This window comes from Selaginella moellendorffii, unplaced genomic scaffold (assembly GCF_000143415.4).
Source record: "Selaginella moellendorffii unplaced genomic scaffold, v1.0 SELMOscaffold_101, whole genome shotgun sequence".
Taxonomy (NCBI): Eukaryota; Viridiplantae; Streptophyta; class Lycopodiopsida; order Selaginellales; family Selaginellaceae; genus Selaginella; species Selaginella moellendorffii.
Genome location: NW_003314362.1, coordinates 616637 through 635865, shown reverse-complemented (window position 1 = coordinate 635865; position 19229 = coordinate 616637). Strand labels below are relative to the sequence as shown.

The 19229-nt window shown below is 44.7% G+C and overlaps 3 protein-coding genes across 3 annotated transcripts; all 3 read right to left on the bottom strand.

Moving 5' to 3' along the window:
* Positions 1-2958: 2958 nt before the first annotated feature.
* Positions 2959-6718, bottom strand: LOC112342207 (cilia- and flagella-associated protein 58-like). The gene is made up of 15 exons (XM_024663654.1): positions 6488-6718; positions 6320-6407; positions 6064-6262; positions 5914-5992; positions 5662-5858; positions 5405-5606; positions 5185-5328; positions 4925-5125; positions 4683-4871; positions 4355-4627; positions 4104-4304; positions 3802-4041; positions 3575-3715; positions 3314-3490; positions 2959-3240 (listed from the first exon to the last, which is right to left on the bottom strand). Exons 1-15 carry the CDS (start codon positions 6596-6598, stop codon positions 3031-3033), a joined length of 2652 nt encoding a protein of 883 aa, XP_024519422.1. The 5' UTR covers positions 6599-6718; the 3' UTR covers positions 2959-3030.
* Positions 6719-6763: 45 nt separating this feature from the next.
* LOC9629019 (pentatricopeptide repeat-containing protein At5g39710) lies at positions 6764-8393 on the bottom strand. The gene has a single exon (XM_002989783.2). The coding sequence runs from the start codon at positions 8378-8380 to the stop codon at positions 6881-6883; it is 1500 nt and encodes a 499-aa protein (XP_002989829.2). The 5' UTR covers positions 8381-8393; the 3' UTR covers positions 6764-6880.
* A 514-nt stretch (positions 8394-8907) lies between these two features.
* On the bottom strand, positions 8908-10302 carry LOC9629018 (3-oxo-Delta(4,5)-steroid 5-beta-reductase). The gene has a single exon (XM_002989782.2). It carries the CDS (start codon positions 10273-10275, stop codon positions 9190-9192), a length of 1086 nt encoding a protein of 361 aa, XP_002989828.1. The 5' UTR covers positions 10276-10302; the 3' UTR covers positions 8908-9189.
* Between the last annotated feature and the right edge of the window lie 8927 nt (positions 10303-19229).

Here is a 19229-nt window from a genome sequence, read left to right as displayed (position 1 = left end):
AGATGTTTGGAGTCCAGTATCGCATAGCACCAGCAGATCAACAGATGGAAACCCTTCACAACCAGACTAAGATTTTACTTGGCAGCGACCGAGGCAATTGCCAAGCAAAATTGACAATGCTGGACAACTTCTTCTACAATGGTCTTCGTCGAAACTTTGAGCTCCAGTCCCCGAATTTGATCTACACATTCAAGCTCCAGGATGATTGTAGCTTGTCTGTGAATGAAGCCAGCCGAGGGCAAGTTTGAACAAATGGAGTGTGTGGGAGAGGAGTAGATTGCTATCTCACAGTCCAACTTAATGGGAACATGGTTATCAAAGAAACCTTAATGGTCGCTAGATAAGTCTTGTGATGAGCCATGCTATGCATTTCTGACTATACAAAGAGATAGAAATGTGGTGCTGTATCATGTTTTCAAGTCCAGCCCAGGTAAACTGTATGCTGCTTGGGCCACAAGTACAGTTAAAAACTTTTAAAATAAAATACAAAGTGTTTTAAAGAAAAAGATATCATTGTCCAAAAGAAAAGTACTAGTATAAAAGAATGATCCAACTTCAATGAAGGAAATTTTACTTATAATAAAATCTCCACAAGTGAGTTAGCAATGTTGGTAGCTTTTGTGAAGGTGTTTGCCTGCCTTATAGAGAAAAAACTTGGCAGCATGCACAAGGTCAAGCAGGCCTTCATAGGCATTACTCCTGCATCAACCAACTGCTAATCCTCCATGTCTTGTTCAAACAGCTACATTTAAGGGGAACCAAGTGCTTCTCCTGGGTTTTGTTGATTTAACCAAAGCTTTCAATTGTGTCTTATGGCATCTTTTGATTTGGCATCTGCTGGAACTCCAAATCCCCATCTACCTCCTCAGTAGCTGCAATCATCAAATTATACAAGACTTTGAGTTTGCAAATAGTGGATAGCCAGCCAATTGACTCTTGTTCGGGGGTTCTATAAGGGTGCCCCAGGCCCCTCTGGTTGATGTTGTTTGAGGTCTATATGGAACTATGCTGCAGAGAAAGCATTTTTCTCTATGTACTACTATATGCTGATGACGATCTATGCTGGCTCCAAACACAACTCAAATGCATGTCAACTTAGATGTGCCAAGTAAATTCTATAGATATGGAAATTGCCAAAACCTAGATCATGGGTTTTGGTAGACTTGCAAATATGGCATACTTCTATTGGGAGATCAGCTCTAGTTGACCGAACTGTAGCTTTTTGCTGTGCTTATTCACTCTTGCAAATGTGATTGTGGGTATCAAAAGTTATTTGTCAGCTACTCTTTTTGGATATTCTTTTCTTACTGCCACAACGGCAAGAGATCGGTATTGTTGATTACCTTTTCAGCCCTTCTTGTTTTTGGCACCAGCATGTATCACATTTTCCATTTTTGGCACTTAGCCAATATTTATCAATGGTTTAACACCAAAGGCTCACCATGCCTTGTCCAACCTCTAAGGAGCATAGCCTCTCTAACATAGAGACTCGATCGACCATCTATAGTGGTTCTTTCCCTTTTAGTGGTTTAGTTTTTGCTAAACCCATTAAAGGCACCTCCTCTATCTCAATCCCACTACTGGCTCTTGAGTAGTCTTAGTTCTCATTGATATAAACTTGCACTCTGGAACTTTTTTAATTTTGACTTTTCATAGTCAATTTCTTAGGTGTCTCCAACACCTTGCATCGCACTTTTTGTGCAACTCCACTTCCTCATCCTTAGAAGTCCTCTATTTAAGGGCATTATCATCCTCCTTTCTATTTTGTGCCACCTTTGGCATGAAGTTCTAATTATCATAAGTTGTGCTAGAGCTGTCCATGGTCTTATCATTTGGCTATTTTGCCGCTCTTTCCCTTGGAGCTTTCACTTTTGCCAATTTAGAGCATTTGAGAATCTATCCTTGGAAGCATACTTTCTTTCTCACAATCCGTTAGTATCTAACACCTTAGTGTTTCATGCCTAACTTTGCCACTTGGATTCTTTCTAATGAACTTCATGGCCCACACTTGGCCATTAGTCTTTTGCTTTTATTCGTTGATTGTTGCACTAAGCAACATAGGGTCACTACCTCCATTTTCAAGGTATCCTTTTGGTTCCATAGCAAAAACTCTACTTTGCTAAATCCAGAGGGTGCTCACCCTTAGTAGGTTTCTTTAGCATTTTCTATTACAGCCTCTGTCCACAGCCCAACTTTGCGACCCTCCCATAGCTCTCTCCTAGAGACTACTTTCTTAGACTTATTATACCATCGTATTGGCACAACTGATTTCTCTTTAGGTGTCCTTCCCACTTGGTCACCTTGACCAAGCCACACCATTATCAATAGTTCAAATCAACACTTTGAACTAGGAATCATATTCCTTAACCCAAACAAAGACCTTGTCCTTGTTTAGCCACAAGATCACCTAGTGACCTCATCTTAACCCCTTAACAGGTCTACCACTAAAGTCTTCTAGACCCTTTTAAATTGTTGACTATGACCTTAGGGGCATCCCCCACACTTGGCGGTGCGCCCAAGTCAGCCCTTTTGGCCAAGGATCCATAGCAACTGAGATTGGGTGTCCCCATCTCATTCACCACGTCTTTGGTGCCCTTTGCACCAAAGTGTTTTTAAGTTATATATGCTGAGCTTTCACTCTAAGCAATCTAACCATGCATCACGACTCCGGAGCATCCCCTGCTTGGTAGTGTGCCCAAGCCAATCTCCCTACTGAGAGTTCATGATCACCGAAATATGAATGTCCTCATATTCCAAACTATCACCACGCCCTAGTGATTTGGGACTTAAACCCAAACACTGGAGGGTTGGGACTTGAACCCAACCTCCATATATGCATCTACGGACGACATCACCCTAGATGCTTGGCATGACTCCCCACGTTGGTGCACCAATTTATCTCCAAAGCGCGCTACGGATCATAGCTTAGGAACCTAGTCCCTCCAAATTGCCAAGTCCTCTCACTTATATATATGCCTTTATTTAAATTTTCCAAGCTATGGTATATACATTGCCGAGTGATTGATAGAATCACGTAGATTGTAGATTGTAGCCTCCACCCAGGAAGCCTTTGTTGAGCGGATTGTTCCCCGACGAGAAATTCGACCCTTGCGAGTCCAAATCTTTTCTCCGCTCCCTCTCCAATTGCTCCTTCTTCTTGTGCTCGAAAAACTTCTTCTTCACCGAGTCAATCTCGCCTTTGAGCTGCTCAATCTCGGCCTTGTATCCATAAACTTGCCCCTATGATGATTCAGAGATGAAGAGTTGCTCAATCACAAGGAGAGAGAACAGAACGCGAAGAGAAAAAACCAACCTGATACATTTGCAGCTCGGATGCCATTGCTTTCATTTGCCTCGTCTTCTCCTTGAGACTTTTCGAGTAGACCGCCAATTGTTCTACCATCTCTGGTCCCGGTTGTCTTGCCAAGATGTTTCGAAGCTCCACATACAGCTTCTCCTTCTCTTGAATAAGCAGATCCTTCTCAACGACCTGGAAGAGAACTCGGACATGTCAGACGGCCGAAAGAAGAACAAATGGAAACAAGAAAACAAATAGACGAAGTGCTTCACTTGCCTGCTCGGTCTTTAAGATCAACCGCTTCTGCAAAGTTTGGATCTTCAATATCATTTCATAAGCGCTGGGATCAGTTCCTTCGAGTTGCCTCCACCGATGCACATTGAGAGGATTCTCTAGCTCCTCCGACAGTGCTTTTACCTGGCACACACACACACACACACACACACACACACAGAAAAAAAAAAGTGCGGTTAGAAATTGATCCAGTGGTTTTATTAGCGAACCTTTGTGCGCTCCTGAAGAAGCTCTCGGCTGAGATTGTGAACTTCTCGCTTCAAAACTTGAATGTTGTTGACGGAGCCTTTCAATATACTCTGCTCACGCTTCAAATCTGTTATCTTGATCTTCAAAAGTCGGAGTTCGTTCAGCCGACAACGATACTGGACTTGTCCTTTCGTTAACGTGGACTGCTGAATTTTGATTTTTTCATAGAGCAATGCAAGCTCCTCGTTTCTTCTCATGAGCTGTTTCAGCGGAAAAAGAAACGCGCAAAGTCAGACAGACAGAAAGGCAACCACAACCTCACCTGAGTTCCTAGGATATCTCTCTCGCTTTTAATGACATCAAGTTCCTTCTTTTGCCGAGAGCGTTCGTCGTCCGCTTCGCTGATGATGTGATTGAGATTTTCAATGGTAGACAGATGCGATCCAATGACTGACTCCGCCTCCCTGATTTCTTGGTGAATTTTGCTAAGATCTTGCTTCAACGCTTCTCTTTCTTTCTCAATCTGTTAAACAGCGTATAGTCATACCACGAAAAAGAAACAGGAAAACATACCTTAGCATGGTCTGCGTGTTCTTTGATTAGCGCTTGATCCTTGGCATTTATTTCCTCTTTCAACTGTTCGATCTGGTGGTTCATTATTTTGATCCTTCGTCTCAATTCGTCAATCTGGTCTTGAGCCTCGACCAGGTTTTTGCTGTAGAGGTTCCTTTCGCTCCGCACAGACTCGTAGAGGTTCTGCTGAATTTTGTATTTGTTTTCTGCTTCTAGAATTTTTTTCTGGAGCTCCATGATAGTAACCTCTCGGGATTTAACTTCATCCAATGCCTGCAATCTCAAAGTAAATACGTATGGCAATCAAGCAGCCATGAAACAGAAGAACCTGCATGTACTTGACGCCAGCCTGAGTGGCCTCAGCACCGTACTTTTGTCGTTCTTTCTCGAGCTGCTGTATCACTTTCTCTTGTTTCGCAGATGACTGTCGGTATGTCTGTATTTCAATCTCCAGGTTATGTACAGCGACCTCGTTGATCTTCACCAGATCGCTTTGCTTCTCGATAGCAGTCTCTGCCTGAGGTGTTGGAAGCAATCAGCAAAGCAACCACTGGCATAAATGAAATGTACCTGTGTTTTCAACTTGTTCAACACATCCCGCTCCCGCAGCAGATCTTCTTGACGCTTACGTTCTTGCTCTGTCAGTTTACGTTGCGCTTCTAGTTCCCTTTCTAGATTCACGACGTCGCTTTTGACAGAGTCCCGCTGCTTTTCCACGTCCTCCTTCGCTTTCTCTGCACCCTTCAGCTTGTTCACTGTAGCCTCCCGTATCTGCAATTGATTGATTAGCACACTTGGTATCGAACGAGTCAACTTGCAAGCTCACAGACCTTGTTTACGCGCGCTATCTCAGATTTGAGAACCTGAATTTCCTCGTCTTTAAGCTTCATTTCCACTTGCTTTTGACTATTCTCGGCGAGGAGCTGAGTGTTCCCGTGTATCTGCTCTTCCAGGTCCCCGTGAAGCTTTGTAACCTGATGTTAGCAGTAAAAGCCACTCTTCAGGTTTATCTGCTGTAAGCAAAGTGAAGGACATCGCTTCGAGAGTGACCTTCTGAGTCACAATATCGAGCTCCTTCTGAGCTTTCTCGGTTGCTTGTCTTTGTTCTCGAAGCGCTAGCTCTAGCCGGGCAACCTGCTCTTCATTTTCTGTAAGCGTTGCTTGTTTAACTCGGATGTCATTCTGCTTTGCTTCCAAAGACATCTTCAAGTCCTTGATGTCTTTTTCCATTCTCTCCTTCTTCTTTTGCTCCCTAGAACAAGTTACATCTACTTGAGTAATCAGCCACGCAAACGAGTTGCATCTACCTTTCACTTTCTGATTTCTTCGCAGCGATTTGCTCTCGAAGACTAGCAACGTCCTGCTCCATAGAAATCTTCTGCTCCTCCGCTACCTTCTGTTTCTCGCTAAGATCGGTCACTTCCTTGCGAAGCTGAACTATTTGATCCAATTGCAGGTCCCTTTCCAAAGTCAGGTCTTCTTTTTGTTTCAACAACTCGTTTAGCTGCAAGTATAGAAACAGCCATAATAACAAAACAAAGAATTCATGATTCACTTACCTCTTGCTCCTGTCCCATGCTCAGACCACATCCTTGCTCAATTATCTGACTCAGGTTCGCAATTTCGGTCTTTAGCTGTCTGCAATCAAAGCGGGTCGAAAGAAAAAGCAAGCGAGTAAAATGACTGCGAAAGAAAATAGTATCGCTTACAGGATATTGTCTTTCGCCTTGGCCTCCTTCTCTTGAGAAGCATCCACCATTTTCCATGCTTTGTCTATCTCTTTCTTCAAAGCAAGTATAGTGTTTTGATCCTCCTCGTTGAGCTTCAGAGCATTCTGGACTTTGGAAGCATTTGCCAAAATCTCCGTGTTGAGCTCTCGGCATTTCTTTATGAGTCTTTTCTCGCTCTCTGGAAGAAAAGAAAGTGAAAAATAAAACACAAACTTTACTAGCAAAGAAGGCATACCATGAGATTTCTTGAGAGCCCTGTGCAGCTTCTCATACTCAATTCGAAAGCGATCGAGAGATTTATCCGCTTGTAACTCTTGCAGAACCTACACAATACGAGCTGGCGGCTCTCTTAGTAAAACAAAACCAGAGATTTCACACAGAAAAAGAAAAATCAAAGCTCTACCTCTTGAAAATCCCGCTCCAGAGCCTCAAATGCCTTCAATTCAAATCCTCCCATGGCCTCCTGCGCCCTCAATTTCTCCTTGCGCACGGCCTCCTCGTCGTCATCCGCCATTTCTTGCGCTGGATCTTGAGCTCACACTAGCGAAAATTCCACGCTTCTCGCAGAATCATGGCGGACGATCCATGCCCCGCTCCAAGCGCATGCCGCTTGCATTCTCCCAGGCCCTCGCCCTCTGTTCTAAAGCCCTAACCCTAACTCTAACTGCGCCATCTCCAATTTCAAAAACGAGGTATATTCCCAGATTTTATCTTCTTGCTCTTCTTCTAAGCTCGCGCTCGCTCGATCAGAGAAATCGATCACTAGTTCATCCGAGAAGATCCGAGAAAGCACTGATCATCGGAGGAGTAGCAAAGGAACCTCCGGGATTGCGTTCCCGACCTCTCTGGCCTCAGCAAATCTGTGGAACTTGTGGAGCAGCCGGACGAGATTGAGGCAGTTCCTGGGCTCCGGAAGAACTCCCCTCTCCTTCATCTGGGTGAAGAGCTCGTAGCATGCGGTGGCTTTGCTCGCGGCGCAGTGGCTCGCCAGGAGCAAGTTGTAGATGGAGCTGTCCGGCTCGCGACCGATCCCAATCATCTCCTTGAAAAACCTGTGAGCTTCCATCGGCCTCCCTTCCTTGCAGAGCTTCTTGATGAGGAACGAGTACGTGACCGTGTCCGGCAAGCACCCGGTAGCGATCATCCTCTGGACGTGGCGGTGAGCTTCGTCCAGTTTGTCCATCTTGCACAGCGCCTCGAGCAAGAACCTGTGCGTTGCAGCGTCCGGAGAGCATCCCTGCGAAGCCATCTCGTTCATCACCCATCGCGCGTTTTCCACGCGACGAACTTTGCACAGCCCCTCGATCACGGCGTTGAAGGTTGCGAGCTCCGGGACGCAGCCGGACTCCACCATCTGCCGCAGCAACTCGCTGCCCTCGTCGAGAAATCCCCGCTTGAAGCAGCCACGAACAAGGAAGCTGAAAGTCGCAGAGTTTGGAAGAACACCAGCCTCGATCATCTGCTCGAACAGCAAGTAAGCGCCGTGGAGTTGGAGCTCAGACATCGCCTCGATGATCCTGTTGTAGATCCCAACATCCGGCAAGAAGCTTTCCTCGTTCATGCTGTAGAGGAGATCCACCGCCTTGTCCACTCGTTTCTCATCACACAGCGCCGAGACGACGATGGAGTAAGACTCAAGATCCGTGTCACGGTTCTTTTCCATCTTTGCAAAGTGATCCAGTGCGTCGTCGACTCTCTTGGCCCTGATCAATCCCCTGATAATCGCGTTGTGGAGGCCGACATCAATGTGGAATCCCATTTTCTCCATCTGTGCTAGAATCCTCGTTGCCGGATCCATATCCCCGACGTAGCAGTAGCCTTCCACCATGGTCTTGTAAGCAATGGCGCTGCGAGCACAGTAGCGCCAGAGGTCTCTCGTGAAGAGTGCGAAGGCATCGCCGGCGAGGCGGGCCTTGTGGAAGACGCGCAGTAGCGCCGCGCACGTCTCGCCATTGTGGATGAATCCCGGTTGCTTGCCCGCCCAATCGAAGAGCGCCCTCGCCTCCGCCGGATTCCTCGTCTTGCCGATGGCGAATGCGGCGGCGATCGGCGTCACCCGGCCCTTGTAGCTGCCCAGCAGCGATCTGGAATGCGCTCTCAGCAGCCTCTCACCTTCTTCCAGCGCTTGGATCCGCGCTGCTTGCTCCCGCACCCTCCTGGCGCTCTCCTCTTTCATTTCTTGCAGCCATTCCACGGACATTGCCGCATTTGCCTGTGACCCTGCGCGAGGATTGCTGTCCGGGACGAGCATCGTCATCCCAGACGCCCGACGGAGGGCGCCAATGCAGCGCCTCATGCTGCCCTAGAACCCTAAACCACATATTCACGGTGGGTTTAGGGTTCCTGAGAGAAAAAAGGTTTTTATTTTCCAATAATTTTAAGGACCCAGAAAATCCCAGCCGTCCTGCAGCTGGAGGCAATCTAACGGCTTAGAACACCTTTGAAGAATTATATCTATCTTATAAAAATGTTCTTTTTATATAATCTAATATATATACATTTTCTTTATGTGAATGTGTCCACAAAAAAAAAACTTAGAATAGGGGACGTTTACAAAAACTATCTATCTAATTCTCATAAAGGACGTGGTTAGCATGATCTCGGCCTATGATGCAAAGAACTCTTTGATTTATTTAATTTCAAGTGGTGTGTAGTCTACTCAAAGGTTGTTGATCAGCTGAGCTGATCCAGGTGGAGGCTGACGTTAGGATGGGCTATACCATAATAGACATGTTAGGCAAGTGTGAAGTCCCAAAGGAAAGTCTTTTCAGTCCACAAAAACTATTAACAGCTCCTCATCATCAACGTAACAACAAGAGGCAATACCATGAAGCAACACAAACACTTCAATTAGAAAATAATGTATACAGGTCCATGTTATCGATCTCAAGTGATAATAATCACGCCGCAAGCATTACTATACTTTAAAGAAAGACCAACACACAAAGACTGGACTGGACTCGATTCTGTACATGCGTTCTTGGGGAAGAGCAAACCGCTTATTCGCTTATTCGCTTTACCGCTTATTCGCTTATTTGGTCGCAGGAGGAGTCTCCGAATCTTTCCCAAAGTTAGCAGACCGCTTATTCGCCTGCGACCAGCGAACTAGGGCACGATCTTTTCCGCCTTGAGCACCTGGATCCAGTGCTGCAGAGACTTCTCGCTGTTTCGAAATCCCAGAAACCCGAGCTCCTTGCTCTTGTTCATGTTGCACAAGTTCTCCACCGGAGCCGCGAACATTGCATCCAGGAACCAAAACTGCCCAACATCTTGAAACTTTGTCGGCAGCAGCTTATGCTCGTGCACAAGCGCATCCCAGGCCCCATCTCTCCCCTTCATCAGACTCTCCAGGTTGAAGCTCTCGCCGTCGAACGGGACAGGATCCACCCCCATCTCGTCCGCGATCACAGCCCAGAGGCGCTTCCATTTGAACACATCCCCGTTGGTGGTATTGAGCGCCTGGTTCTTGGCAGCCGGATGCGTGGCAGCCCAGATCTCCTGCTCGGCAATCAGATCCGCATCGGATGCATCTATCAGGCCCTCCCATGTCGCCTTGCTCCCGAAGAATCGGAATGGCAGCTTGTCGCGCTTGCAGATCGCGGCGTAGACGGCCAGCGCCAGGATACAGTTCATATAGTTCCTGGGCGCGAATCCGAAGATGGCGCCGGGGCGGTGGATCGAATACGTGAGATGCGGGTGCTGCTTCACCCTGTCGAACAGGAGATCCTCCTGGACGTAGTAGAAGTTGGGGACCGGAAGCCTGGGAGAGTCTTCCCGGAACGGAACCTCCGCGGGCATCACATCCTGCCACTGATCGAACGGCCCCACGTAGTGCTTCGCCCCCGTGGTCAGGCAGACATGGCGGAGCGCGCCTGGAAGCAGAGCGTCGAGGGTGTTGCGGAAGATCGTCCCATTCGCATCGCAGTTCTCCTCCTCCGTTTGCATGGGGATCCAGGCCGCCCAGAAGAGAGTCGTGATGCGGTTCTTGAGCGGCGACAGCTTGGTCTGCACATCCACCCCATCCAGCAGATCCAGCTGCACGTAGCTCACCTTGCTGGGCAGCCAGTCGGGGCGATCGCGGCGCCCCGTGCCGTAGACTTGCCAGGATCCCTGCTCCAGGAGCTTGCGGCAGATGCTGTTCCCATTGATGCCGGTCACGCCGATTACAATCGCCACACGCTCTTCCGCCATAGGCACACACAAACACTGGGCCCAAGTGGAGTTAAATACTAGTCTGCCATATGTGGTGCCGTGCCGTGGTGAAAGAAGCATCTACTTAAAAATGACAAAATAGTATGTAATATTATAAAAAAATTACATAGTTTATATCTGGTGATGCATTGCATCTGATCAATTTTTGGTTTGTTTAATGATAGTGAATATAGATAAAATATGCTTGGATATTCTAGAATATTTTACCATCTTGGTTTGCTGCAAACCTGTTAGTAGTGAATATACCTAAAATATGCTTCAATATTTTAGGATATTCTACCTTCTAACGGTTGTTATTCATTTAGATTAATCTTGTATTTATAATTTATAAATATGTTTATAATTTATAAACATTCTTAAACCCTTCCTAGTATATTCTTTTTTATTCTATCATCTAATGGTTGATATGCAATAAAAATTAATCTTGTGTTTATAAATTACAAACATGCTTATAATTATAAACTTTATTTGATCAATTGGATTAATAAGTAAGAATAACACTACTATCTTATCATTATTATTGTATGCAAATTTATAGTTCTTTATTTTGTATATTTTAATGATGATATAACTAGCACCTACATTGAAGCTGATACATATAAAAATTACTTATCAAAACTCTCAATGCATCATGTGCATATTTGTCCAATCTTTGAGCAGCATCAACTCTACTACTTCACTGATAAAAAGGCATTGTCCATCAAGGCATTGTACAAGTATTGCTTAGTAGAGAAATTAATTTGAGGCTGCAGTCTTGGAGAATAAAGTATCAGCATTGTTTATTTGTATGTTACCTTTGCCAAACATAATAGACAATGTAGAAAGTAGTGGTAGTTCAAGCCACAGGTGAAACAGTGAACTCTTACATACTAAGCTGGACATACCTGAATCTCTAAACCCAAGACTCCTCTAGCATCAATCCACATCAATATTGAATTGAAGATTTCAAAGACTAGTTACATACCTCAAAGCTGTGGCAACTCTAAGTACCAAATCTATGGATTCATGAAAGAGTCTTGGTGCAAACAAATGATAATACTCACTCAAAGCTGTGGCAGAAATCCTGAAGGATCTACCTCTTCCCAACAGACAACCATACATGAATCTGCCAATATAGGGAGCCATGTCAACAGGGAGCCAAGAGAACCATTACCATTGACAAGAATATTAAGAATATTCTAGCACGCTAAAGAATATTCTATTAAGTTAGTGGCAATATTTTTATTAAATAGGTATTTTAGTAAGTTTAATAGTATTTAGATCTGTGTGAACTACCAATATCTAATCTTAGTGGCAAGAATAACACTACTATTAAGCAAACTAAGTGTTGTTATATGCAACATAAAACAATTTATTATTCATTTAGATAAATTTTGTATTTCTAATTTATAAACTTTCTTAAACACTTCTTACTATATTCTAGTTTATTCTACCATCTAATTGTTGATATTTAATAAGATTAATCTTGTGTTTATAAATTATAAGCATGTTTATAATTATAAACTTCCATTAGATACATTGAATTAATAAATTCATTAAATTATATGCAATGTGTAACAAATTATTTTTGGTTTGTTTAAGTAAAAACCTATAAGGGGACCGAGATAATAATGAATATATGTGAAACACAAATCCTTAAGCCCCAAAGTGGAGCTGAAACAATGGTATCTGATAGTGGCTGAAGTAGAAGCTAAACAAATGCAACACATTTGGACTAAAAAGCTTTAACTTAGATAGTCAAAAGTGGGAGTGGAACTCCTAACAAAGTGCTCAGGGAATGAACATGAAGCAAGTTGTAAGTGAGTCTCTAGAAAAAGGACCTGAGACGGAGTCTAAAATAAGACTTAAGATGGACCTGAGATGGAGTTTGAGATGGAGTATAAGATAGGCCCAAGAAGGAGTCCGAGATGGACTTGAGATAGAGTCCAAGATGGAGTCCAAGGTGGACTCGAGAAAAAATCTAAAATAGACCTGAGATGTTGTCCGAAATGAAATCCAAGATACACCTAAGATGGAGTCTGAGATGTAGTCCGAGATGGAACTGAGATGGAGTCTGAGATGGAGTCCAAAATGGAATTGGGACTGAGGCCGAGACCAAGTCTAAGTCCGAGACCGAGTTTGAGTTCGAATCTAAATACTAATATAGGCTATAATGAATACAGATTGATAAACAGGGGTAGCTTGGTGAAGTGTTCAAGAGTTGGCTCTAGTTCCCCCAAAAGATCGAATGGTCGATACTCTCAGTCTAATCATAGGTAGCACTATTTCCTTGGATACTTGGCATGGCTCAATGAAACCTCACTCTAACCCCATGGCTAGAACACTCAAAGGCAGAAAGTGGGGAGAGTACCCATAAGCTCTATTTCGTTAAAGTGGGATTTATTCAGTAAAATGGGACTAGGTACAAATTTTCAAGTATTTGAAAATGACGTGAAATTATATGTTTTTTGTCCAGGGGCTAGACATATCTGGGGCATGGTGACTAGCGCGGTGACCTTATGTCCAGACTGAGTCCATCTAGTTGTATAATAAATCTCATTGTCAAGGTGAACAAGCCGAATCTGAAGCTAAAGAAGAGCGATGGCATGCGCGCACACACTATTTGTTTGTTCATTGAGCGTGTGGTGAGCTTTCCAAGATGAACATCATTCCTATTAGCCAGACATATAACTTAATGGTGAGAACATTTAGATATTATTCAATGTTATCTTTTTCTAACGAATCTAATTGTGAAGGTGTAGCAAGAGGCATTGCTAGTCTGGAGAAGTCATTTAACTCATTTGACCCTTAGTGTATTTTCATGAAACTAAATAACATTCATATTATTAAGGAATTTCTCTAGTACCTTTTTTTTACGACATAGAGGCTTGCATTTCTTTCAAAGGTGATTTAGTAAAAGGCCTGAGGGCACATGCCATTCTATTTCTCAGACCGGTATTAAGATATACTAGTGCAAAGGGAAAAAAGTATTTGGTGATCAAGTAAATGGCATGAGGGCACACGCCATTATAAGCCTAAGCGCTAGTGGACACCTCCTTTTTGGTACTCTCAGCGGTACTATCATCCTTCTCCGGGTCAGTTGTTTTGCTTTGGATTGTTGTCTCTGACGTTACTGGGGCGTTCTCGATAGTTGTTAATGTTGCCGTTTGTTCAGAAAAATGATCACCTGGAGTATAGTACGGGGAGTTTGGAAGACTTATATATTCTACATCTTCACCTATCTCCTTCTCCGTCTCCTTTTCTGCCTCACTTACAGATTTTGTGCTTGCCATGAGAACGCTCTTCACCCTAAAATATGGAGTTCGTTGTGTTATAAAAGGAAACCAACACACACGCTGCAAGGGAATGATGGTACATAAAGCACGTAAGCCCACAATATGGGTTTATGTGCCATTAATATGGGCCACACGCCATATTATTAGATTTATGCACGTGTGATTGGTAAATGCATATGTCACATCATCTTTGTTTTACCTCACACACTATATCAAGCCTCCTCTGATTCAGATTCGGATTGTTCACCTTGAAATAAAATACATTAGAAACTTTGTAAAGGAATATTAATGAATCTCACCTTGAACCCGAGTTATGAATGCTCTTGCTGCATCTCTTGCATGGTCTGGCAAGGTGATGGTGGCACTCTGCTTCCGCATCCAACCATGCACAACATTATCCACCGATATGCTCATGCTGGGATCCCTTGGATTTAGCACCCATCTCTTTTCTAGGCAATCCTTCGTATATCCGGAACTTGGCTTGAACCACTCCACAGTTACATTGAAGGAGTTAGTTTCCGCGTCCTCCTCTGCATCAGTGATGCAGCGCCCCACCCATATCATTTGTTTTTTATTACTGGGTCTGACAAGCACGACCATTCCTTTGCAGACCTGTACTGGATTGAATGCTGAATCCGGCTTCTTGTTCCTCGGCCCACAATAGTGATCCTCAACATCGTTATCTGTCACTGCATTTCCAGAGGACATTGTTCCGCTACTATCTAGTGCTCTGGGTTCTGGCCAAAAGGACTCTTCCAATTCTTCATATACAACCGGCCCATTTTGGATAGCAGATATAATCTTCTCCCAGTATTCGAGCAAAGGCTTGCACCTCTGAAAATAGGATTCTCCACCAAACACCAACCCCCTCTTCCAGAAGGCAATATGCTATCTAATCCCGGCCACTATACTTTCCTGGTCTTTGAGTCCATCCGGGTGCATCGGCCGTGGGGAACCCTGAGGAATCATAGGTTCCCCAGTTATGGGATCTCTCTTGAAGAGTTCAATGCCGTCCACTGGCAGCCACACTGTGTCCCATTCTCTCATCTTGTACCTCATCACTGGAGCACCGTCACACATGCTGAAATGAAACTGAAGAGGCTTGGAGTGGCCAATCAGCGTTTCGGATCCGTCCCTGATGTAGCCTCTTACAAACCCCTTAAAGTCTGGAACCTCTGTCAGAAGTGCAGCTTCAACAGTGCCTTTGATGCAATTTTGGAATTCATCGTAGAGTTGTGGGAGGGTGAGGACATTGGATCGCCGGAGGGACTCTGCCAGGTGACTGAACATGGCATCGACGTCTTCATGAGTGTGCCCAACCATGAGAAAGCCAAGTGTAACCGTTTCAAATATGCCTTTGGCAACAAGCATCGCCAAGTACGCGAAGACGTACATGTTTTTGTTCTCACTGCCAGCATTGTCTGTTTGGAGCAGAAGATGGGGTGGAAGGCCACATCGGCCGCAAGAACTTCCTTGAGATTCTGCTTCGTTTGGATGAGGCTGTGCATTCACCAGGCGACCAGCCTCGTCGGAATGGCATGAGGCCTCACGTGATAACCCTACAATCTGACGGCCAACATATTCACTGGGATGGCATGGGGCCCCACGCGATACTGCAAGCCTTTGCTCCTCCTCCAGCTGAACCCTGTATGGGGTTCGATCGACAAGGGCCTTATGCAAGGGTTGGCCGTTCAGCTCAGTCTGCGCACTTTGCAGAGACCTTAAGTGTTTTGCTAGGGACGCAATCATCATGTTTGCACCCCCGCCACCCCATAGAGGTACAAAGAAGTTCCCATAGTTCTGGGCACCATGCCCATGAGCGATTATGCCAAACAGAGACACAGGCAGCTGCATGGATGAAGAGATTGCCTTGGGGGCAGGATTGAGTCGAGGTAAGCACGTCTTTTTCTGGTCCATTTTGTCGTGGATGATGCAGAGGTAAGAGTCAGGTCTCTCCATGGAGAGAATCCTGTTATGATAATATGCAGTCCTGCAGCTTCTCTGCTCGATGTTGTGGTCGAGCCGCCTTCTAACCAACGTCTCTCGCTCTTGAGCGCTGCAAGAATTCTTCGACAAAGCCATTTTGATAGCAGTGCACTCGTCACACTTTGAAAAGCTGGAGTACTTTCCTATACTCACATCCCTGAACTTGTTGCTCCACAATCTACTAAATCTAGATTGGCTCAGCTTCCTGTAGCCATTACTCTGGAGTTCCCGATTCACATCTTCCAATATGGCCCCCTTGGTATACATGGAAGGGAGAACTCGTTGGATGTCTCGTGTTCCATCTTCCAAGAGGCGGGTTTTATGTGGTTGCTACTCGCTACATGTCTCGACAAACCTCTTGAAGATTGCCTCTCCATATACAACATGACCCCTGGTTTTGTGCGTACCGTCGTTCCCATGGACTGCCTGTTGAACCCTTTGTTCCTCGAACTCAGTTTTGATTCTGTAGAATGTGGTTCGAGGGACTCCATAAATGATTCTCCATGCCTTCATGCAGACCAAACCCCTCTGGAAGACCATGCCCCCCACCTGATGTTCTGAAGCATCAACAGATGACCGTAATGCCTCATACACAAAATTGCAAGCTGCCTTCCAAGACAATGTCTTGTATCTTGCTCTCTCCTCTTCAATAGCATCCCAATCAACATGTTGATAGCACCTCCTCTTGCAACAAGCAACTGTCGAGACCATTCGAACCTCCATCGCCATTTTCTGCCTTTTCGGTTCGTTGCTCAGATCCCTTTGGCTGCGCTTTAGGAAGGTGTACTTTCTTTTCCCATGAAGAGATGTTCTGTCATCAGTTGTAGTGGTGTTTGATTGTGAATCCTTCACATTCTCAAACACTAAGTGCCTCAATTTCCACCGCACAATGCTTCCAATAGTCAGACTGTTTTCTTCTGTGTCAACAACCTCTAAAATCGCAACTCCAATATCATCCCAGCCCAATTCTTGATTAGCAACCGCATCTCTTGGATCGACAACTGTGGCTAAGCCCTCAGCTACCACCTCCCCCTCGGGGTTGTTTAGAAACACTTTTGCCTGAATCCATGTAGCACGGTTCTTAAGATCCACGGAGGGAACATGTGTCGCACTTGCGTTGTCCCCAACATCTGCTTTCTTCTGAAGATTTTTCAAGGCAACAACAACATTTACCCCGACGACCATTTCTCCTCGTTCAATAGCGACCACATTCCCATCGAAGACAGTCTCTACTGATACAGCAGCATTGCCTTCCCCAAGCCTTTCACAGTGTATAACAAAGTTCCGATCCATAGACACAAGGGTCCCTTTTGCAACTCTCTTCCCACCATTCAAAATGTAAACCTTTTCCCCAACCCTGAAGGCCATTCTGAAAGTGCAGAAAAGAAGTTAAGACCATACAAAAAATGATTGGAGAATGGCCTAAATCATAACATACCAAACAACCTCAATAGCATGAGGCCACATGCCATTATTCAAACATGCTATTGACACCCACGTGAAATTTCGCATTCACAAAATTGGCATGAGCCCTCATGCCATTAGTGGTACCACTAATGGCATGAGGCCTCACGCTATCTTTGGCCCCTGCTAGCTTGTTGCTATATTCCTTTTGCCTTGCTGCAACTGTATATATTTTTGTGTGCGTGACTAGTCACCCATACAAAAATATATACAATTGCAGCAAGGCAAAAGGAATATGGCAATAGGCTAGCAGGGGCCAAAGATGGCATGAGGCCTCATGCCATCTTGATATACACACAGCTGCAGGCAAGTAAAAACATACATGACAATACGCTAGCCATGAAATTGCAAGGGCCCAAGATGGCATGTGGCCTCATGCCATTTCTAAATGTGGTCCTAAGCCATTCCATGGTGAACATACCAGGAAGCACAAGTGCCGAATATCAAGAGGAAGCGGTAGCCACACCAAAGACAGTGCCGCTCGCAACACCGCAACTCGCATAAACTGCTGCTCGCAATGGCGCTCGCAATGCCGCAACCGCTCGTAGACGCATAAACCACAGCCCACAACGCCGCTTACACAAGCAGCGCTCACTGCGCTCAGCGGAACCAAGAACACGGCGCACAAAAATGATAGACCTAGGAATGAGTTTGAGAATTCAAAAATAACACACGCTTGAATGTCACATCAAATCCTCTGACAAACTAGATCTTATGACTCCTCTGACAAATTTCAAACTGAGTAGCTTCTAGACTTTGCTGTCGGAGGTTGAACTTTGTCACATCATGTCCTTGCCTCGATCCAGCTGTGCCATGTCAGTGATTCGAACTTTGCCATGCCATGTCAGCGATCCGCGCCAAGATTATTCGCCGTGTAAAGGAATAATTACGCTGTGTGTGTACGTCCATTTATGGCAATATAAGGCCATATGCCATTCAAAGAATAATGCTCGACATAAGGCCACACGCCATTCAAAGAATAATGCTAGTCGAGCATTTTTTGGTGCATTTTTGGGTTCAAAATTGCATGAGCCCACACGCTATAAAGTTTACCTGTACCAAAAATAGAAACAGCTTTATTTACTTGGGAATTTAAGTGGTTGAGGCATTTTTAAACTTACAAACACATGCCCTACTTACATTCCTTTGGTTGCCTAAAATTCAAAAATATTATAAACCTTTCTTTTTGCATTTTCAATGTTTTCAATTATGGTTTTTGATTTTCGTAGGACCAGCCTAGTAATCTATTTGCATCCCGTCATGTTTATAGTTAGCTTTCGTTCGTCCCCTTCGCTAGCCTGAGATACATCTGCTCGGCATCTGCCTCTTACAGCATTTGCCCAGAAAGGGCATCTTTCTTCACGCAGCATTTGCCACATGTTTAGGGTTTAGGGTTTAGGGTTTAGGGTTTAGCAATTCAGTAGCTTGATAAACATGCAAATATAGAACTTGATGCAAAATCCTTTGATATGTCACAATGCCCCTAGGACCATAAACACATTTCAATAGAGAGGGTCCTTTCATTTCATAACTCCTTACGTAGATCTTGGTGAAACCAGAGTTAGTGAAGTTAGTTTCTTGTGATCCCGCATCTGATTGTGATGTCCCTTTGCAGTTTCGATGGAAAGGTCAATGCACACCAAACTGTAAAATCTTGGAGCAAAATAACGGTCGGATCTATGGCAAATGCCCCTGAAACATTGTAAGGCTCGTGTGGTCTCATGTGGTGTCCGATCGAGATGCTTATTTGCAGGGTCATCAAGAAAGACATTGTATACCATTCTGTAAAATCTAGTTGCGATCTAACGGTTGGATCTCCAGAAAACTCAAAAAAATCTCGCGCGTGTCAGAATATCCTAGGAATATACTCTTATGTGCCCCTGAAAATGGCATGCGGCCCCACGCCATTCAAGAGATAATGCCAGATGACGCCGAGAATTTTTTGGTGCATTTCTTGGGTTCAAAATTGCATGAGCCCACACGCTATAAAGTTTATCTTTGCCAAATAGAAAAAAGTTTATCTGTGTCATGTGAGGTAGTTACAGTCCTTTGTGCTCGGCATCTGCCTCTTGCAGCATTTGCACTGAAAGGGAATTTTTCTCCATTCAGCATTTGGCCCTGAAAATGGCATGCGCCCACACGCCATTCAAGGAATAACGCCACAGGACGCCTGGATTTTTGGGTTTAAAATGTTTAGGGTTTTTTGGG

What these genes read in the sequence shown, in the direction of transcription:
- LOC112342207 (XM_024663654.1), bottom strand. Translation starts at nt 6,598, where the DNA reads ATGGCGGATGACGACGAGGAGGCCGTGCGCAAGGAGAAATTGAGGGCG. An exon ending in GAGATATCCTAGGAACTCAG is followed by an intron (nt 4,042 to 4,103) that starts GTGAGGTTGTGG and finishes CCGCTGAAACAG; the next exon opens with CTCATGAGAAGAAACGAGGA. An exon ending in TTCTTCAGGAGCGCACAAAG is followed by an intron (nt 3,716 to 3,801) that starts GTTCGCTAATAA and finishes TGTGTGTGCCAG; the next exon opens with GTAAAAGCACTGTCGGAGGA.
- LOC9629019 (XM_002989783.2), bottom strand. Translation starts at nt 8,380, where the DNA reads ATGAGGCGCTGCATTGGCGCCCTCCGTCGGGCGTCTGGGATGACGATG.
- LOC9629018 (XM_002989782.2), bottom strand. Translation starts at nt 10,275, where the DNA reads ATGGCGGAAGAGCGTGTGGCGATTGTAATCGGCGTGACCGGCATCAAT.